Source organism: Hyalella azteca, unplaced genomic scaffold (genome assembly GCF_000764305.2).
Source record: "Hyalella azteca isolate HAZT.00-mixed unplaced genomic scaffold, Hazt_2.0.2 contig13460, whole genome shotgun sequence".
NCBI lineage: Eukaryota > Metazoa > Arthropoda > Malacostraca > Amphipoda > Hyalellidae > Hyalella > Hyalella azteca.
The window spans coordinates 105,069-124,258 of record NW_025943383.1 but is presented as its reverse complement, the minus strand read 5'-3'; the positions used below and the strand labels follow the sequence as shown (position 1 = coordinate 124,258).

General features: G+C 38.9%; 2 protein-coding genes across 12 annotated transcripts in view; one reads left to right on the top strand and one right to left on the bottom strand.

The window, feature by feature from the left end:
* The first annotated feature begins 5,511 nt into the window (after positions 1–5,511).
* On the top strand, positions 5,512–9,225 carry LOC108666893. The gene is made up of 6 exons (XM_018153844.1): positions 5,512–5,530; positions 5,837–6,143; positions 6,410–6,557; positions 6,808–6,999; positions 7,359–7,643; positions 7,808–9,225. The coding sequence occupies exons 1-6, from the start codon at positions 5,512–5,514 to the stop codon at positions 8,189–8,191; spliced, it is 1,335 nt and encodes a 444-aa protein (XP_018009333.1). The 3' UTR covers positions 8,192–9,225.
* A 2,366-nt stretch (positions 9,226–11,591) lies between these two features.
* The window catches only part of LOC108666900 (RNA binding protein fox-1 homolog 3), a 105,957-nt gene continuing 98,358 nt past the window's right edge, over positions 11,592–19,190 (bottom strand). For 10 of the 11 annotated variants that reach the window (XM_047883685.1, XM_047883682.1, XM_047883684.1 and 7 more), the window contains 4 exons: positions 18,968–19,015; positions 17,591–17,838; positions 17,043–17,103; positions 11,592–16,582 (listed from right to left, as the gene is read on the bottom strand). In XM_047883685.1, coding sequence (XP_047739641.1) covers positions 16,538–16,582; positions 17,043–17,103; positions 17,591–17,838; positions 18,968–19,015 — 402 coding nt within the window. In that variant the 3' untranslated portion in view covers positions 11,592–16,537. The remainder of the gene's footprint in view (positions 16,583–17,042; positions 17,104–17,590; positions 17,839–18,967; positions 19,016–19,190) is intronic. The other variant, XM_047883687.1, reaches the window with a different exon arrangement.

Here is a 19,190-nt window from a genome sequence, read left to right as displayed (position 1 = left end):
ACCCTGGTTGCAGTTCACATAAGGTTGACCAATGAGATGCTCATTTTTGCCGATGTAGTTTGTTTTTCGCCTGTGACGTCACTGATCTCAGTGACGTCATGAGCATTAACCAATCACCGAAATGCGATCAAGCCACTAACCAGTCAACCAATCTGTCATGGGAATAACGAGATTGTTTACGTTTTTTGATCTCAGTGACGTAACAAAAATGCTGAACTGAAAGCCGGATGTCCGCGTGGGTCAACCTTATATAGTTCAACCAAGGGCCGGACCACGTTCAGAAAAATTAAAGGCTAAAAATTAGCTGAAACGTCGAGAAAACATGAAATTTTACATAACAAATCTTCAAATTTACTTAGAAAAATTGCGTATGACCAGCACAGAAGGTCTCAGAAAAGTGCATTTTTCGATCGTCTAGACAACATGAAACATTTTTATTTGATTTTTTTGTGTGCCGAGTTCAAAGTTGGATCGTCCGTGAATGCAACACTTAAACTGAAAGTATGTTTTACTCATTACTGCCAGTGATCATTCTCATATGTATCTCATGATTAAGTCATTAATCGTTTACGCAATAATTTTATAATAAAATGTAGGCGAATACTGGCAACTAATTCGTTACCATAATTAAGCGATAATCGGCTATACAAAATGAAGTGGGCCCGCTCCCACTGAGGGCACGGCGATGTTAGTGCTACAATCACTGACACCGAGTAAGCAAATGACGACGAATGTATTTCGCGCTCGGTTAGTGACAGCAGACTCGGCAAAGCGAGTTGTTGTGAATGCCTGCCCAGAATGCGACATTAAAGTGAACCCCTACTCTAAATCTGCTCATTAAACTTACGTACGAGTTGGTTAAAGTTTACGAATACGTACTCCATCTATTGTTAATAATAACATGAGAAATAAATGAGAAATGACAACATATGACGCGAAATCCGAATGAATAAGAAATTCATCAAGTTATTGGGGAGAGGTGCGGATCACGAACATAACAAAAAAGGCAACTGTACTGACAGGATTATGCTAAGTGAATATGTGTATTTATGTATAACAACGCTCATGTATTGGATTCCACGTTTGAACGAATAAGTCGAGAACGAGGGTGAAATCGAAAAAATTCACACGGGCTAGTCATCACCGTCCTAAAAAAATACGTGTGTAAGGTTTCATTGAACTATTTCCTTTAGTTTATGATATATTTCAATATCATGGTCAATGAAACTTTCCAGAAACGCCGGTCATTTCGCCGTACATCCGCGTAACTCGCGAATGAAGGTGAAATTGAAAATTTTACCCGTTCTAGCCATCACCATTACGTCTTAAAAAATCACTTGTAAAGTTTAATTAAGCTACGTTTTGTAACGTTCATTACCATATGAGATATTTCATAAACGCTGTGTATGTGTATAATTTTGGAGATCAGCCGAGAGACTGGCCGCATGTCTGTCCACAGATATAAACGTGCCTTTGTATGCTGCAGTTTGAGGCCCTGAGAGGGGACATGGGATTGAGTACCTTTGAGGAGAGAAAAATGCGATCAGTTTTGAGGTGTAAAGAAGGACTGGACGATGAACGTTGGACGAATGAACGTTGGCCGATGAACGGACGAAGGGACGATGAACGTTGGGTACGAAAGACGTATGTGCGGAACATAAAAGTGAGCAAATGGGCATGTAGATGTGATGCATTGGTGCGTAAGTGTGGTATGCATGAAGCATGGGTGCGCCATGGACCTGCTGGGCCAAATAACGAATGGGTGGTGACAGTACGAGGTGAAATTGGGATAGAGTGGGATGAAAAGAGTGGAAAAGAGAAATAAATAAACGAGTGCACGACTATGGGCTGAAAATGAGGAAGCAAGGAACGTAGGGATAGGACACTCTTAGACTGTATCAGATGAAAGCGAAGCTAAAATATGAATGTATGATATGATGGTAGTAGAGTTAAGGGGGACCTTCTGTTATGTGTGAGGGCAGGGGCACTTGGTGTGAATTGAGTCAATTGACGTACATACAGGTGGAATGAGAGGATTGAAGATAAATGTTTTATGTGTCATGGGATGAGGAGGAAACTGTAGAGCACTTGTTGATGGAATGTGGGGCATATGAGAGAAAATGACAGTCTATGATGGAGGTGATTCCAAATGAGGGAGGTGAGATTGACGAAGTGGGGCATGAGAGAACAAGCGAAGAGTGGATGACAATGATTGTGGGTCTGTCTGTAGCTATGTTTGAAAGAGTGAAGAGATATTTGGAAAACGTGTGGAGGATGAGGGAGATGAGGATGATAAGAGTGAGGTCTTGAGGAGCGGAGGGTTGAGAGAGTGGAAGGTGGGATTTTTCTGTTTTTTTTTTTAATGTCGACATGCATAACTGAATGTTTTGGTCTTTTGGGATTGTTGTGAATTCTTGTTAATTGAACTTTTTGTTAGCTGCTGCGTGTGACGTGAACTTTTAAGCAGTGTGACGCTATTAAAATAGCTTTTATGCAGCGTGAATGACCGATTTTAAGGTCTTGACCGGAGGTCAGCACGCACCCAATTTCAATTCCAAGTCCAGCCATATACTTGTCCGGAGGTCATTCACTTGACTCCGGAGGATCACTTGACTGCTCACCATCTCATATCAGATTGTCAACATGGTTTTATTGCCGGCAGATCCTGCACCACTAACTTATTATCTACGTTGAACGATTGGACTCGCCTGCTGGACGAAATCTATGAACAAGGCACGAAATGGAAAAGAATCGGCGACAGGCCACATCAGGCCTACACTTCAGAGCCGACATCACTATGTTATGTTATGTTATTAACGTTACCAGAGTAGACTTCTGCATTTTGGTGTCAGTGAGTTGATAAGTGGTTTAAGCTGGAAATAATTTACTTACCATTTATTCGCAGAAATAGTAATTTCAAAAATCCTCATATTTTAAACTTTTTATATTGCATGGTTGAATGTTGTTCGTGCATAGCATTTTTCGATATTCTGATTTTCAAAGACAGAATTCTTTATCCAGCGTTTAGGATTTTGGGTAGGAACTTAGGAAGTGAGGTGAAGCGAACAAGAGACTTGACGTTTGTCCACCCCCTGTCCCCGGCTTGGGTTTTTCTCTGCAACAAAATCTCAAAATGAGCTTTGAGTGTGACAATGTATCTGATGAGACTTCCTTTGGCAATGCTCCAACCAATGATACATTTCCCGAAGTTGCATTTTTTGAAGTAAGTTTTACTACCTTAATACTGCACCTACAGTACACTCCAGAATAACTTACTTAACATAACACAACATAATGATGTCGGCGCTGAAATGTAGGCCTGATGTGGCCTGTCGCCGATTCTTTTCCTTTTCGTGCCTTGTTAATAGATCTAAACTCGTGTCATTTGACCGGATCTTTTCATAACTGGCGATAGTTTGAACTTTGAAGTACCTAGCTACTAGACTTCCACCGGGTTTGATAAGGAGCTAGGCATTTCAAATCTGAACATATATTTTTCCATAGCTTTATCTAGTCTGTTCTTGAACGTGTTCATACTTGGAGCTCCAACGATGTCATCGGGGAGGCTGTTCCGCATGTCGGTGATTCAAAGCGAGAAAAAATTTTGTCGCGTGGAGCCATGGTGCAATTACATATCAATTTTAAATTACCTTAGTAATTTGAGTTTTGTGAACGCCGACCTTAAATTAGAGGAGCGGCTCGCAGCCTCCGGCAGACAACCTCCCACGCTCCAGGCTGTAGAGTAGGGCCTTTTAGCTCGAGATATCAGCGTCTTTTCAAGCTCTCCATCAGCCACATCGACCTTAAATTGGCGTCCATGGCCGATCATAAACTATGGCTCAGGCAGCCATGACCGACCATAAACTATAGATTGCATGATCAGCCCCGCTGTCACCGCGCCCATTTTCAGCTTGTTTGATTGTTTGTATCTGTCACCCGATCACAATGTGCATACGTCTGGCAAGCCCAATGCTACTGCTGAAAAAACTTGTCAATCTATTGTGTTCTAACGTGATCTATTGTGTTCTAACATGATCTATTGTGTTCTAACATGATCTATTGTGTTCTAACATGATCTATTGTGTTCTAACATGATCTATTGTGTTCTAACATGACTTATTGTGTTCTGACGTAATCTATTGCGTTCTACCGCGATCTATAGCGTTCTAACGCGATCTATTGTGTTCTAACGCGATCTATTGCGTTCTAACGTGATCTATTGCGTCCTACCGCGATCTATTGCGTTCTACCGCGATCTATTGCGTTCTACCGCGATCTATTGCGTTCTAACGCGATCTATTGCGTTCTAACGCGATCTATTGCGTTCTAACGTGATCTATTGCGTTCTAACGTGATCTATTGCGTTCTACCGCGATCTATTGCGTTCTACCGCGATCTATTGCTATGGTGTGAAGAAAGCTGTACCAATAGGAGCACCTAAGGTTTACTCTTGTACTGGGGAGCATTCAATTGGTGATGAACTTGCTGGAGGAACTGCTGAAGAGCTAGCCACTCAAGTCATTAATACTATAAAAGAGTTTTGTCTGCTATCAGATGAATCCCTCTCTTTTCATACTGGTAATACTGTTCATTTGTTACACTACTGGGAAACTTTCGCTTGGAATTGAGTAAAAATTTCGCTTTCAAGCGTATTTTAGCTCCGAAGCGCGAGTAGTGTTTTGTATTAATCTCTCAATCTTTTGTCTTAGTCAGCTTTGACCTATCCACAGTCCTATCTTCGTTATAAATTTTTTTCTATGTACCTCAATTTTTTAGTTTAAAAATTTTGAAGTCTTAATACTAACATGGAATAAAGAATTACTTACTTATTTTATTGCTTCAGGTTGTTGCATTGGCATTGATTTAACTAGAAAAAGGCTGTTTGACAATTATCTTTATCATTAATCGTTTCCAAATTTGCCACAAAAAATCAGCTTAAACGAAAATATCTTCATATAAATACAACACAAAGCAACGAAATTAGGTTTACTAGTAATTCTTATCCTCTGACCTCCTCCTCTCTTTATTTGTGCTCTGCTTCACCAGTAAAGTCAAGAGGAAAAATATTGGTACCAAAAAACATAATTTTAAAATTGCATGCAATACAATAAATTTGCTATTACAATCAAGTTAAGAGTTCCACGAAGTAAGTTTGGACTGATGATCGACTCAATGCTTCTTAATTTGATATTCCGTTGCTAAATTAAAAGGAAGTGAACGTTGAATTAATGGCCTACTCCGTGAATTAGCCTCAAGTAGCCAGTGTAGTAACGCTTTGCATGTGTGTCGTGCCGAAATCGCAAAATTGCCGATTCCATGGAATCGGCTGACAGTTTGCCAAATCTGTAGAATCGGCATTTTGTTATTACAGGAATCCGGGGTTAGGTCAGTCAGCCAAATTCTTTTTTTTTATTTAAATGTAAAGGAAGTAGACCTAACCTTTTCGAACTCAAACTAGATTTATGTTCTAACTCTTGACTCTAACGTCCGATGTTTTTAATCGGCAACGAAATGCTTTTCTACAGATTCGGTAAACTGGCTGCCGATTCCATAGAATCGGCAGTTCCGCGATTTCGGCACGACTTGTGCATATCTTGTATTGTAGTGCTGGTTTATTTCCGTATTTCCTTGCAGCGTTGTAATTCGAGTATTGGTTGCTGCCCAGAGTCTAAACTTGTTGTAGTATTATGTAGTATTTTTTTGCGTAATATTTTGTTGACTGAATTAAAATGTCTCTTGAACTAAAAATTGTGTGAATACGAAATCATGTTCTCATAATTTTTTAACGTACTTCAACTTCCTCACCGATAAGATTTTTTAAAAAAAATTTCACCAGCTAATCACTCCGACGGCCAATATCAAGCTCGCGGATTTAGAGCAACACTGCAGCAGCGATGTGGATTTAAAGAAGGTGATCACGACCTGGCAGTGCCTGTGTTCTGGGACTCAGCCCACTACTTGGACCTGGCAGCCAAGGAAGTCAGAGACAAGTCCTCTTCCTCGGTTTTCTTCAAATGTTTTTTGGATCGAGCTAATTCTTTCGCTGACATGTTCGCTGCTGGACGTGGCTACTCGGAATACATAGCAAACTCAATCGGGGGGGATTTGAAGGCCACTTTAGCTACTCGTCTTGTAACCACAAGGTAAGAAATTATTGTTGAATTGTTATAGTTTTATGCTAAGAATATTACTTTAGAACTGGCACCAGTATATTCAAATATACCAATCTCAAAAAACTCTGACTAAATTCTTTACATGTAACTGAAATACGTAATTATACATTTTTGGCAACGCTCAATTGATTTAGATTTGAAACAGTCACACAAGTTCCTCTATACCTAAATACTGTTTATAGCAACTCGGTGTACGAAACGAAATATTGGCATCTACTGACTCGTGGACATTCCAGATTCTTCAGCTCTTCAGTCGCGGTTCTTGACTCGCTCTACAAGAGCTACAAGCCACTTGTTCGAGCCTTCATACAGAATCAAGAGACAGCGAGCCCGGTAGATGCTGTTAAGTTTAAAATTCGTGGACAAGATTTTGCAGTGGAACTGGTAATGATCCTGGACATATTCATACCCCTCAAAGACTTGATGGAACGATGCCAACGCGTCGAACAGTACATCTGGAATTCGGTTTCGTGGATTCGAGACACTTTGGAGCGATTGGACCGCATCAGTGACGAACTCGAACAGCTCAAAACGTTAGCTGATCTCTCCCGCCTTCCTGTTCACTTATTTCCGAACACCCGAAAACACTCGGAAGAACTATGCAGGCGGACGTTCTTTGGTCTTGACCTTCTAGATTCAAGATTGCTCAAACCCTGTAGCCCACCTTCTCGACGAGTGCATGAATCCGCGGCGTGTTCTGGAGCGTTTGACCGGCAGTCGAGCTGATCCTGGTGGGCGACCAAAGCTGGACCAAGGCAATAAATTCAAGCTTGGAGGAGCCACATCTTTTCATACCTTCTTCAGCTTTGTTTGCTCCCTCTCCCACGTCTGTGATGTGAATACTTTTTTGTATAACTTATTGTTTCTATGTGTAAATCTAATAATGCTACAACTGTTTGCACTTTTTAACAAATTTATATAGTTGTTAATGATTTGTGAGCTGATGAACTTGTATATCGATTTCAGTTTGACTTCTTGCTTAACGTTTAAGTTGTTATAATTTGATACAGCTCCACTTACTTTGAGAAATCAATTCATAATGTAATATAAACCTTACTAATTCACTAGAAGGGATATGAGCCTATTTAATCAAAAATATTGGTAGCCGTTTTAAATTTTTCTTCCCGTGTAAACACTTGGTTGCAAAAGAACATTTAGATTATTAAAAGCTATCAACAATTTCAGGTACAAAAAAGGCAGTCTGAAGAAAATCTCAACTTTGACCCTAAGCTTTCGAATGAAATTTACTTCGTGTATTGCAATTTCATCTACGATTGTGTATGGGGTAAATCGGGTTTCTCCCTCAACACCTGGTTTCCCGAGCTCCCGGAAGTATCCTGCCAGCTGGTGAAAATGTCGCGTTGCTCGACAGAGGAGGAGAAGTACGAGTTCAAATTTTCAAATGGCGTTTCTCATTCAAGCGTCTTCGATGAAACGTCCTTTTTGCAATCTTTCTACGTGGATAAAAAGGTAGAGTGCCAGGTTGAGAGAATGTAATTTTGTCACCAACAAATATCATATTAAAAAATACAGTTCTTGATATTTATTAATTATAAGCAAAGCCACATGATAAGTAGTATAGTTTTACACCCAAAGAAATCGTCTCACTGCAACTAACTAAACATGTTTTGCAGGTGTTTGAAAGGGTCGGACAGGAACTCTGCACTGCTCTTGATGTGGCTGTGTCCATGGGTGGGTGTGAAGCTGTGGTCGAGTCCTTCTACTCCGTTGTGGATACCCAGCGGAAAGGAAGTACTATGTCAAACGAGACATTGGAGTTGCGAAGTATTATAGATTGGTGCTACCCCGAACCCTACAGGTGCCCTGCAACCATGGAGACAGTTGCCAACTTGATGCTGGATGGAAATTTTCTCCTGGGAATAACTCCTTCTCCCCCCTCGATTCATACGGACACCAAGAACAAGTCTCCCTTCTCAGAAGTGAGCAAGGTTCTACAAAGGCTCAAAAATGAACCAGTCAAGTATGCATTTCTCTTGCATACTGATGATTTTTGGTAAATCATATAAGACGAGTGCACGAGCAATGCATTGGTAATCGGCTTCCGCTTCATTTGAGATGCGCTGTCACTTGCAACATTTTGGGCGGCCATTTGCATTTTTACGTGTGTGAAGCAGTGACCACTCCAGACACCCGTCACTGGGCTGTATTGCAGTCTATACTTTAAGGGGGAAGATTGTGATGCGATGTAGTAATCTTTCGTAATCTCTTCGTTCCTTAATACCAGCTTGATTGATATTGTTATGCGCAATCCTACAATTAGAATTAATTTGCGTGCTACTCACGTTTGGTCAATATTTCTTTTTCTTTTATCGTTGGCTGAATGCACGTTTGGTTTGCTTAGCATTCGTAAACCTTTTTGAATATTTCATAAAATGGTATTAGAATAATAAGCAGGTTTCACTAAAAAGTATTGTTGGTTTAACTATCTGTAAATAATAATTAGTTAACGTTTACGCTAAAGAAGTCAGTTTGGAGATTTTACGTTATGTGTAAAAACAGGAATTTTTACGTTTCTCGTCTCGGAACAAACTTTTGCCTTGAGTAATACAACACATCCTAAGCTATTCATTGAAAAACTTTATGCAACGAATTTTTTAGTTCTAAAATTATTCGAAATGTTGCCAAAATGTAAAAACATTTAATGTGGTTCTGTTCAAGCCATTTAGTTCTGTACAAGACAAGCATACGATGTTTAGTCATCTTCACTGAGAAAAAAAAGCCTAGGTAGAGCTAGCCTTCATAAGTAATGCTGTTAAAGTTGTCTACAGATGTGCCTTTTCGTTTTTCCACTGGTTATAAGAAAAAATTATTATAGCAACTGTATCCTGGGCTTTACTGATTGATAAGGTCCGCGGTTTAGTACCAACTACCACGTAACCACGCTCCTATGACCTATCGTACTCCACTACTGAACTAATTTCGCGGTTCAATAATGGTTTTCCACGGCTTGGGAAATAGACTTACGGCTCGAAAATTCCTTAATTCACGGCTCCAGAATTCCAGTCGCGGCCCGGAGAGTAGATGTTTTCCAGACTAGCCTTAATATAGTGACTGAATCCCAATCTAACATGTAACAGCTGGTATTCCTAGGAAGTAGGAACGGGGGTATTGTTTACTTCTTGATCTTGTTGTGGCAACAGCAATCGGAAGCCATTGCGGTGACTACTGACCATTGTGAACCTGTGATTATGTGTGACAGTGTGATACAAAACATTAATCAAATCGAAAGTAGAACATTCAAACATAACAATTTGAAAATACTTAATACATGCCATATCGGGCCCAGTGTAGTAAAATAACAAAAAGTGAACGTGAATTATGAAGTTATGAACGCATCTAAAAATGAGTCGGGCAAAAAATTTGTTTGCCACCATGAAGGAAAAGCTGGAGAGGTGACGGAATTACCTACAATGTCGGAATATACCGTACCGCGTTTACCCTATGACGTCACCATTTCAACCGACAACCATCAATGAACGCATGGAAGTGATGGAACTAAAACAAAGCTTAATATAAAGGAAAAGCTGGAGAGGTGACGGAATTACCTACGATGTCGGAATATACCGCGTTTACCTCATAACAATTTCATTTTCATCCTTAACAACTTAGGGCTTAAGTGATATTTTTGGATTGAATTAATATTTTAGCAAAATTGATATTTAAATTAAATTGACCTACAATTCTATTTCCAGAATTCAATCAAGATTCAAGAATCAAGATCTTTTCAAGACTTATTGTCTTAGCTATTCCAGAGATTTGGTCCTTTGGATTTTGATGCTGGTTTGCCCGCTTTGCCGTGCTGCACAAGTTATTCTTTTTAATTTGAACACTTCATCCACATGACAGTGGGTGAATTATGAATAAAAGCAGTCAAACAAAACCACTGTGGCTAAATTGCCCAAAAAAGTAACGTCTAAAATTGAGACTGTCCAGCAAGACCGCGAGATAGAGACATAATGAGTGATAGTGATAGGTACTACAGAATTCATTTTTTTCGTGATCGTGCCGTAAGCTGTGAAGACATAAATGATAAATACAAATCTGACATCTGAGAATTCGAAAAGGTAATATTTATTGAATTGAATTAAGCATTATTAGTGATATTAATTTCAAATAACGAAAACAATTGGTCATTATCGGCACTTCGGCAGCGCACAATTTTAAAACGCAATGGGAAATTGTCAATTGAGATGAAGTTTTAGCAGGCTATTTCTGAAGAACGGATGGCGGATAATAGTAGAACCCTGCTGATGTCGGTACACTGGGAAGGTAAAGAAGCTTTCAGTTTTTTTATCTAGTTCATTTGGTCATACTAGAAGCTATAAGTAAATAATTTTTACCATTGTATTTATTGAATGTGGCTCTTATGAAATGTTGCTTCTCGAAAAGACAAAGTATTAATTATGAGGGTCAGTGTAAAATAGAAAATTATTTCAAAGTTAGCTAGCTAAGCTCGACCCGAGGACGAAAATCTTCTATCGGTTAAATAGAATAAATTAGCAATAGACGTTTATAAGCCTAGTTGGAAATTAAATTCAATAGTTGAAATATCTGACGATTGAATTAGTGGTTAGGACTACCAAGATTAGGCGGTGAGTTGCAGGTACACGACCAAGATGGCTTCAAAAATTTTATAATGAGTTGAGTTCTGAGTTCTGAGTTGAGTTGAGTTCTGGGGAGTTGAGTTCTGGCAGTGATCGAGGACGCACGTAGTGTTTGCGGGTCCCAACTTTCTCACTTCTTACTATGCCGGTTTGACTTATCTCGCGAATTTTGTACCGAAACGATTTCAGTGAAAGGTTCAATGTTAGTGCAGTACAATCAAAATTGTGCGAATAGTGAGAAAAACGGCTAGTACAAGTGTTTTATTCCCGACAAATTCTAGTGTACCCGGTGGAAGTCTAGTAGCTTCTTCAAACTATCGCCAGTCATGAAAAGATCCGGTCAAATGACACGAGTTTAGATCTATGAACAAGGCACAAAATGGAAAAGAATCGGCGACAGGCCACATCAGGCCTACACTTCAGAGCCGACATCACTATGTTATGTTATGTTATGTTATAATCGACGAGACGAGACTTGGCCTAGTCTTATAAGCCGACACATCTATACAGAAAGCATAAAAACTTATGGCTATAGTATCATGAAGCACCCGGCCTTCGTTCCACTCATGCTGTCTTTTTGCAAAAGAAAGCATCTTATCAGGTAGGGCCGTGACTAAGCTAAGCCAATCCACACGTTCTCATGCGAGCTCGAGCTATTAAATGACATGAGACTACGAAGCAACTTGCCAAGATTGCATCAAGGTTTCCTACAACTGGCTCATAATATTCAGATTTGAAAATATCCGCGCATTGGTGAAACTAACTTTGATTTCAGGACATTAAAACAACAGACTTCTTATCCTGCAGCTTTATTATGATACAGAGTAAACAGAAGGGCAGTTTGTACAATATGTACCACAATGGAGGTAAAAAGAGTACGACTATCTCATCCTATACTTCCACGTCATCTCATTGATCTACTTCAATGACACTCACAGACCACAAATACATAACTGGTTTTTCTTAAATATCTTCAACGAAAAACCATTCCAGTAAAAAAGCAAAAACAAGTTACCGTAAAAAATTCGAACGAAACAATTTCTTTCCAACGTCCTACATAGACGAACATATCAAGAAATCTTCCTTCATTAATTGATACTAGATACCAAGTGAAGAAAAAATTAGGTAAATCATTCAATAGAAACCAGCCTGATTTCTAAATAATAATCTCCTGCAGAAAATTCATCAAGAATTTATTCACGAGTAAAAATTTCTAAATCGAGGTGAAGAACATCAAAAATGTGTTCACAAAAGATCCCTTCAACGTTTCCTAGCGCACCTCCAGGAAGACATCAAAACTATTGTCTGATCACCGCCAGGTTCCTCAAGCGGTTAACATTAAATAGATGCCATAGCATAGAAGAGGGCTCTTATTTCGTAAATCTAGTCATAATACACTACATTAATTTGATCATTGCTTCTCAAGGGAAGGAATAACCAATACAAAGAATTTCAGTGACCTATGAGAGATTATCAAATGTGGGCTACAGAAAGAGAGAATGAAGTCAAAGTAGCACTTCTATGGAAATTTCATTTAAGCGTTTTATTTTCTGCAGTATAAACGTTGACTATCATTCGGGAGACTAAACAAACAGTCCTCAGACTCACACGGTATCCTTCATCGTAGGTATCTTTTCTAGATAAGAACTCATTAAAGACATCGACTTCACAACCTTACGGGGACTCTGATACAAAATAATCTCACCAGATGGTCAATTGAGTTATAATATACGTAGTATAAGAAAGATTCATAATTTAAACCTGCTTTGTGTCGCCCTCACCATCAGTTTATATTGTGCTATCAAACCTTGTGCTTCAGAAGTATGACCTAAAATTTATTGCGAAACAAAAAAATCATCGTTACAATTCTATTTAACTCGGGTCTCAAAATATTACAAGTCAATCTTAATATTAATGATAAATGGAATACATTTATAAACATTAATTTGTGACATATTTGAGTCCAACGTTTCAGAGAACAAAAAAGCCCGTAAGTAGCATTTCAAAGAGCTATTAGTTCAAGTTTGTGCCGAGTCACTGAGTCCAACATGTTAGCAAAAGCTCTGAGCTTCCCAACCAATACGTTACATAAACAGTAACATGAAAAGCCACTTCAGTCCCAAAATAATCAATCCGAAGTCCGACGTGTCAACTTCATATTTGTTCAGTAGAATACTGGTATCTTTGGTAGTTGCCAGTTGCTGCATTGCAGTGGGAAATGAAAAATGAATAAACTGCTACAATAATACCGCAACTGGAATCAAACAAAAGAAGTAGCTTAGAAAAGAAGATGATATAATCTTCCGTCAATGCAGTATTTCTGTACAAAGCTAAAACTGGGGAAATTCACAATGAAATGATAATTGAATAGCACAAAAGAACGCAAGACTTAGCTGGAGAATCCAACACAAAGAACAAGAAAGAACGTAACGCAGAGGCAGCAGTGTCATATTAAACATTGAATTTTCTAGAGCAAGAGCAATCAATGCAAGTAGCAGAACTAGCTTCTCAACCTAAAGTGTTTAATGTGCGGTCTAAATATGATCATAAGCCGATGAAAAGATAACAAGCAACAGCAAAGACAGTAAAAAAAAATCTCGGCATAAGACATAGTATCTCAATTTCAGGTAGCGCTAAGGTAGAGGAAAAGAAGAGAAGCATGAAAATCTTCACATAACACGATATATCTCATAACACGTACATCAAGAGCTAAGGTAGCTTTAAAAAGATGCACACGTTACATGTGCAACATTAAAATAGTCGAGAGTAAGAGAGCACGTAGCTGCAAACTAGGAGTATTTGAGACATGGTAGAGCTATAACAATGTAGAATAGACGCATTAAGCTAGAAAAAGACAGGACTTCTTCAAGGGAGTTTATCTAAATGACTGCAATCAAACACAGAAATGCTTGACACAGTTTTTTGGGGTATGATTGTGCAGTCCATCACTAAAAAACTTTGATTTTCAACGTTTGGTGCACCTTAAAAATATTGTACAAACAACAGGCAATAAATCTTAAACAATAAATGAAAAGAAGATACTGACCTATGAACGGAGAGATACGGCGCTCACTCTCGAGTGCAGTAGGACAAGTAAGCAATAGCAGGTTGCAAAAATACGCAGCAAGAAAAATGAGCGACAGATGCAAACTTATGATCAACACAAATGTATCATCTTTAAACAGTCTAACTTAAAATTATAGTTTGCATAATCGAAATACGTCTAATAGAAAACAAGACTAATTTGTGACTTGAGATGTGACATCGTAAGCTGCTTTCCACAGAAGTTAGTTCAAATTCCCAGCTGAAGATCAGATTACTAAAAAACAATTTTCAGGGAGCGAGTAATACAAAATATTTATGAATTCGTAACAGAATGAATCAAAGAGAATTCCATTCCATAACTGGATTATTTATTCAGTGACAGTAATTATAGCAAATTTACGACTTACACTGTGCAGAAAAGCAAAATTAAAACAGCTACTTCCCAATTCTTATAGAAGAAACATAAATGTATAGCTTCATGTTTACCAATTCAAAATATATCAATAAAGGCGCAACAAGACGTTACCAATAGACATTTCTACGTAAGGAATCGACAAGAACGATACAGAGACGCTCCATCACTAGAGGATACTAGCTACCACGAGGCGAGTTGAGTAGCTGCCGCGAGCTATGTACACCAAAATCTCAGTTGTTAACACAAGTAGCAGCACAGATTCAATGTTATGTTTACGGTAAATGACCTAGACGAAGCATTTAGAGCCTCTTTTATACGCACGGCTAACAATCAAGAACCGCCAATTAAACTATCTATCACACTGAAAATGGGTGAGCGAATGCTCCGACACTTCATCGGTCCTTTTGCGTCATTTAACTTACAATAAACATTCAATCAAATGTTGAGTAACTTCACGCGCACAAAACAATGTAACGCCAACAAGATTTTGACGCCAACTATGAAAAAAGACGAGGAGATAATTTATAAACAGATTTTACCGAGGATGGAATTTAAAAGTCAGTGCGCACGAGATAACAGATCAAAGGTCACATAAAAGACAGGAAAGTTACAGACAGACGAGAGGAAAGCGGCAGGTAAAAGGAGAGATTCTTGCAGAGTATCAAAGCGTTCACTAAAGAGAACTGAGATTCATAATAAAAATGCAACGTACACCACATCGCTCCGCACCAAGACACCAACCAACCAAGCAAGTTATAGTGTACGCAACATACACTGTACAACTCTACATCATCAGCAGCACATGAGTAACACATTCACAATGATCTTCGTTGGATAAGAATATTAAAAACATCCTACAATTAGGTAATCCTTAACTTACGAAAAAAAATTCTACAATATCTGCCCTACACAAAAATAATAATTACAAGTTAACTACAAGACTGTAATACTTTTATTTCAGTTGTCAATGACAATCCTCTATCATCAATTTAGCAAATTGATCACGCAGAAATAGTTAAGGAATGCATGAGCATATCATCTTCAGGAGAACAATCCTCACATAGCAGCAGGCGAGTAAGTAAGAGTATTTCATGGAAATTCGGAGCACAATTCGGCCTCCCGACAACAACAACAAAATAATAACTTCAAAGCTGAACGTCTCAACTCAAGAGGTAGACACTTTACTGTCACTCAGTAATTATTGTTCGTCAGTGTATAAGAAATAGAGAGGCGTCCGAGTTTAAGTGAGGCAACGAGGAGCCAGAATAAGAAACTGATTTGAAAGACGCAAAAGAAATGACGGCAACTTCAAGAAAACATTAATTACTGAAAGAGTATGAAAATTCAGTCGCCACTTTCGTTTCAAGAGTCTGCTGTCTGATTAGGAAGATAAATGCAAAGCCAGGCAAACGCATACGACGAAGCAGCCCCACCCACAGGGCATCGAGCAACGTCAGCAAATTTTAGGTAGCGATATGAGTCGCCGCCATGGTTCCTGCTTTAGAAGCTGGAAAATTTCGGTGGCTGAACGGCAGCGCACACGCAGCAAAGAACATCATACAGCGCAGAGTAAGAACAGCGAAGCCAAGTGTGGTGCAAAGCAGGGAGGAAGCTAACACAAAGATGGCACCACTGAACATAGAAGGTTAGCATCGAGATACACAATCTAGATTGATGAACAGCCATCAGAAAGATGAAGAGAAGAACACGTAGATGTAGGAGAAAGAAATGCTGTCTCATCTTAAACCTGATTCACCATGAACGCACCAACACGTCGGCTCCAGTTCCACCTCTCCGGACTATGATTTTTCATCATTCAATAATTATCCAAGAAAACATCATCAGATAAATCGAGAACTGAAGCGAAAAAATACGACGGAAAACTCCACAAAAAAAGAACGTTATTGAATGCAATAAATTACAGACGAGTCATGATGAATTAATTGAAATAATTCCTCAACTATAGCTGCCACGCAATTGGTTTATAACTGTAATACGCCTCTGAAATAAGGGTAATGGAAAAATTGCAGCAATATTAACGAATTTATCGTGATTCAACAAATCCATAAAAAGAGCACGAGTATCGAAATTCTAAGGCGGGAGAGGTGAGAAGGGCCGAGTGACGGAAGCGCTCTCAGTGGCAATACTACTTAGATACAATGGTTCTAAAGACGCATGACCTTAGGGGCCATTCGCGGCTACTGAGCAAATAATAAACGGTTTGTGTCATGTTTGTTCTCGTGACAACTTGAGGCGACGTCACTTCACGGCAGCCTTCTTCAGTACGGAGCGAAGCGGTTGTAGCTGTTTCTGTACATCGCCGCCTGCACAACACAAAAGCGGTTAAACTAATTTTAAACCTTGCAATTTTTTCATGACATGAAGTTTACCGAATGAGATAAAATTTGAGAGTGCACATCTAAAATTCTAAGTAAGTGCGACTCTAAAATAAATTGAACAACCGGCTGAAGGTGCGATTACAGAAATGAAATCAAATGCTTTCCGAATGCGACAAACTGATGAAAATATGAAAAATCGAGAGTTAAAAAAACAACAGTAATACCCAACAAAAACTGATTATCATACAAAAACTGAAAAAAGCAAACAGTAAATCAGACCAATATTAAAATGATCAAAGTGTCAAACCAATATTAAAACAGTGAATTAGTAGCACATAAGGAAAACGAAGGATGAAGAAAAGAGTAATAAAAAAGTCAGGGGTAGGGAGCTTACAAAAATGATTTCTTGAGCGCGGGTTTGCCTGACACCGACAGCGCCACTCACCCCGTATCCCGCGACGGGTCCGATACCAGACGCCGCTGCGATGTACGGGTCACCGTACGGTCTGCACGAAACATCTACGTCAGTACATTTTAAGTGAGTACAAACTACAAAGCAACTGCATTCGTATAGTGATGAGCTACAGAACAAACGTTCAGAAGGAGAAAATAGCCAAATGAGCTTCACTCTGGCTGGAACTACAGCACAACACAATCGCTTAAAAATTCCAGCTACATTACCTTATCTGCAATCTATGAAAAAATTATTTCATATTCAATTGTGATAACAATTACGGAAAAATAAAAGTATGCACCTGTTAATATATATAGAATTCGAATAGGTTTTAATTAAGGTATCAAGTGAACTAAAGAAGTATGATCGTACCCAGCGTGTATGCGGGATTACTAACCGGCGCGTAAATTCGAGAAGTTTCAAGGTATCAAGTGAACTAAAGAAGTATGATCTTACCCAGCGTATAGAGGGATTAAAAACAGGCGCGTAAACTCGAGAAGTTTTAACGTATCTAATGAACTAAAAGAGTATGATCTTACCCAGCGTGTATAGAAGGATAAGCAACAGGTGTAGGCTGGCCCGGTGCAGCAGCAGTAAGTCCGTATGCTCGCACCGCTGCTGCATTAGCTGCTGCAGCGTAGGACGCCTGTTGGGCCGTCGAGACAGATAGCGTTGGATTTTTAAGCAGTTGTGCGGAAACTGCGGCGGCTTGTGCTGGACTCATGCCTGCTGCTGCTGCCGCGGCCGCACTGGGTATGTGTGCGGCGGCCACAGCCGCTGCTTGTTGCTGTAGATCACAAGCAGTTTAGTGCTTCGTATTTAATTCAAGAGTTTCACATGATGGCACCGACCTCGAGTCAACTCTTTGTATTTCATACAGGCTAACGGACAACCGAACGAGCAAAACATCATTGTTGTCAAACGTCAATTAATAGAACGTATGCAGTGCAAGACTCGCCCCGTTGCGTCTTGACAATTTTGTAATATGAGGTTCACATTTGAGATATTGAAGTCAATTTCCATTGAGCATAATACAATTTACATAACGTGTATTATTATCTAACCTTACTAAATTTGTCTTTAAAAACAAAATATGATAAAATTCTTAATAAAGTATTATGAAAAAAAAATTCAAGGCTGTTCCAATTTAAGGACATTTTAAATGACATCATTAGAGCAAACGTTGAATAAGTCAATGCTGTATTTTTGACTCGTCAGCGAATGATGAAACAACTCGAGAAGAATGACGTCCACAGAAAGAATATTTACGAGTTGAAGCAGCACAGATGATTATTTTCAACGATTATAACAAGGAAATCTCTGCCACCTTGTCACGTTAGATTCAGGGACGAGTCTTGAACTTGAACTCGAAGATAATCGGCATTTGTAAGAATATTTAATTCCAACAAAATAAAAAGAATTCATTCAGAAGTTAACACTGGACTTTATTTTGCATTAATTTCAACGAGTCAAAGAGACAAAGCATATAAACAGGAGGGGATGCAGTGCATTCCAACAATTCATAATCAAGCAATAAACTGCCAAATTCAACAAATCTGCACACACAATTCCTGTTGAAAGCTTGCAATTGCAAGTAAATATCTGCATATTTCAACAGATTTAAATTTTAAAACCGAGGACAAGAAATGGACAAAAACTTGAATGCAATACGCAACCTGAAGCAGTAACAGCATTCTTAACCCTTCGTAATCACACAAAAAGATCTAATACGTGTCCTAAGATGCAAGCAATATTTGTTTATAATCAGCATCCTCAATTACACTTAAATGCAAATATGGCATATATATCACATCTAATCAAGCAATATTCTATCTAAAGCAAGCATGTATTTCAGCATATTATCAATATATGTTAATATATTTCAGTGACATCTATTAATCTGAAACCACACGTACTCGCAGCATCCATTCGGATGACGATGTCAACGAGCAGGATGACATGGACTGAAAGTGGAAGGATATTCACAGGTAAGTTAATGTAAGTAACTTTCATGCACTTCGACATTATTAGCGCACACAGCCAATTTATTCGAGTTAATACAAGTTTGTTAGTAGAACCACTGTTACGATTTTAAAAATGTAAGAAAAATGCATCATTTAATTGCTTAGCAGCAGTCAT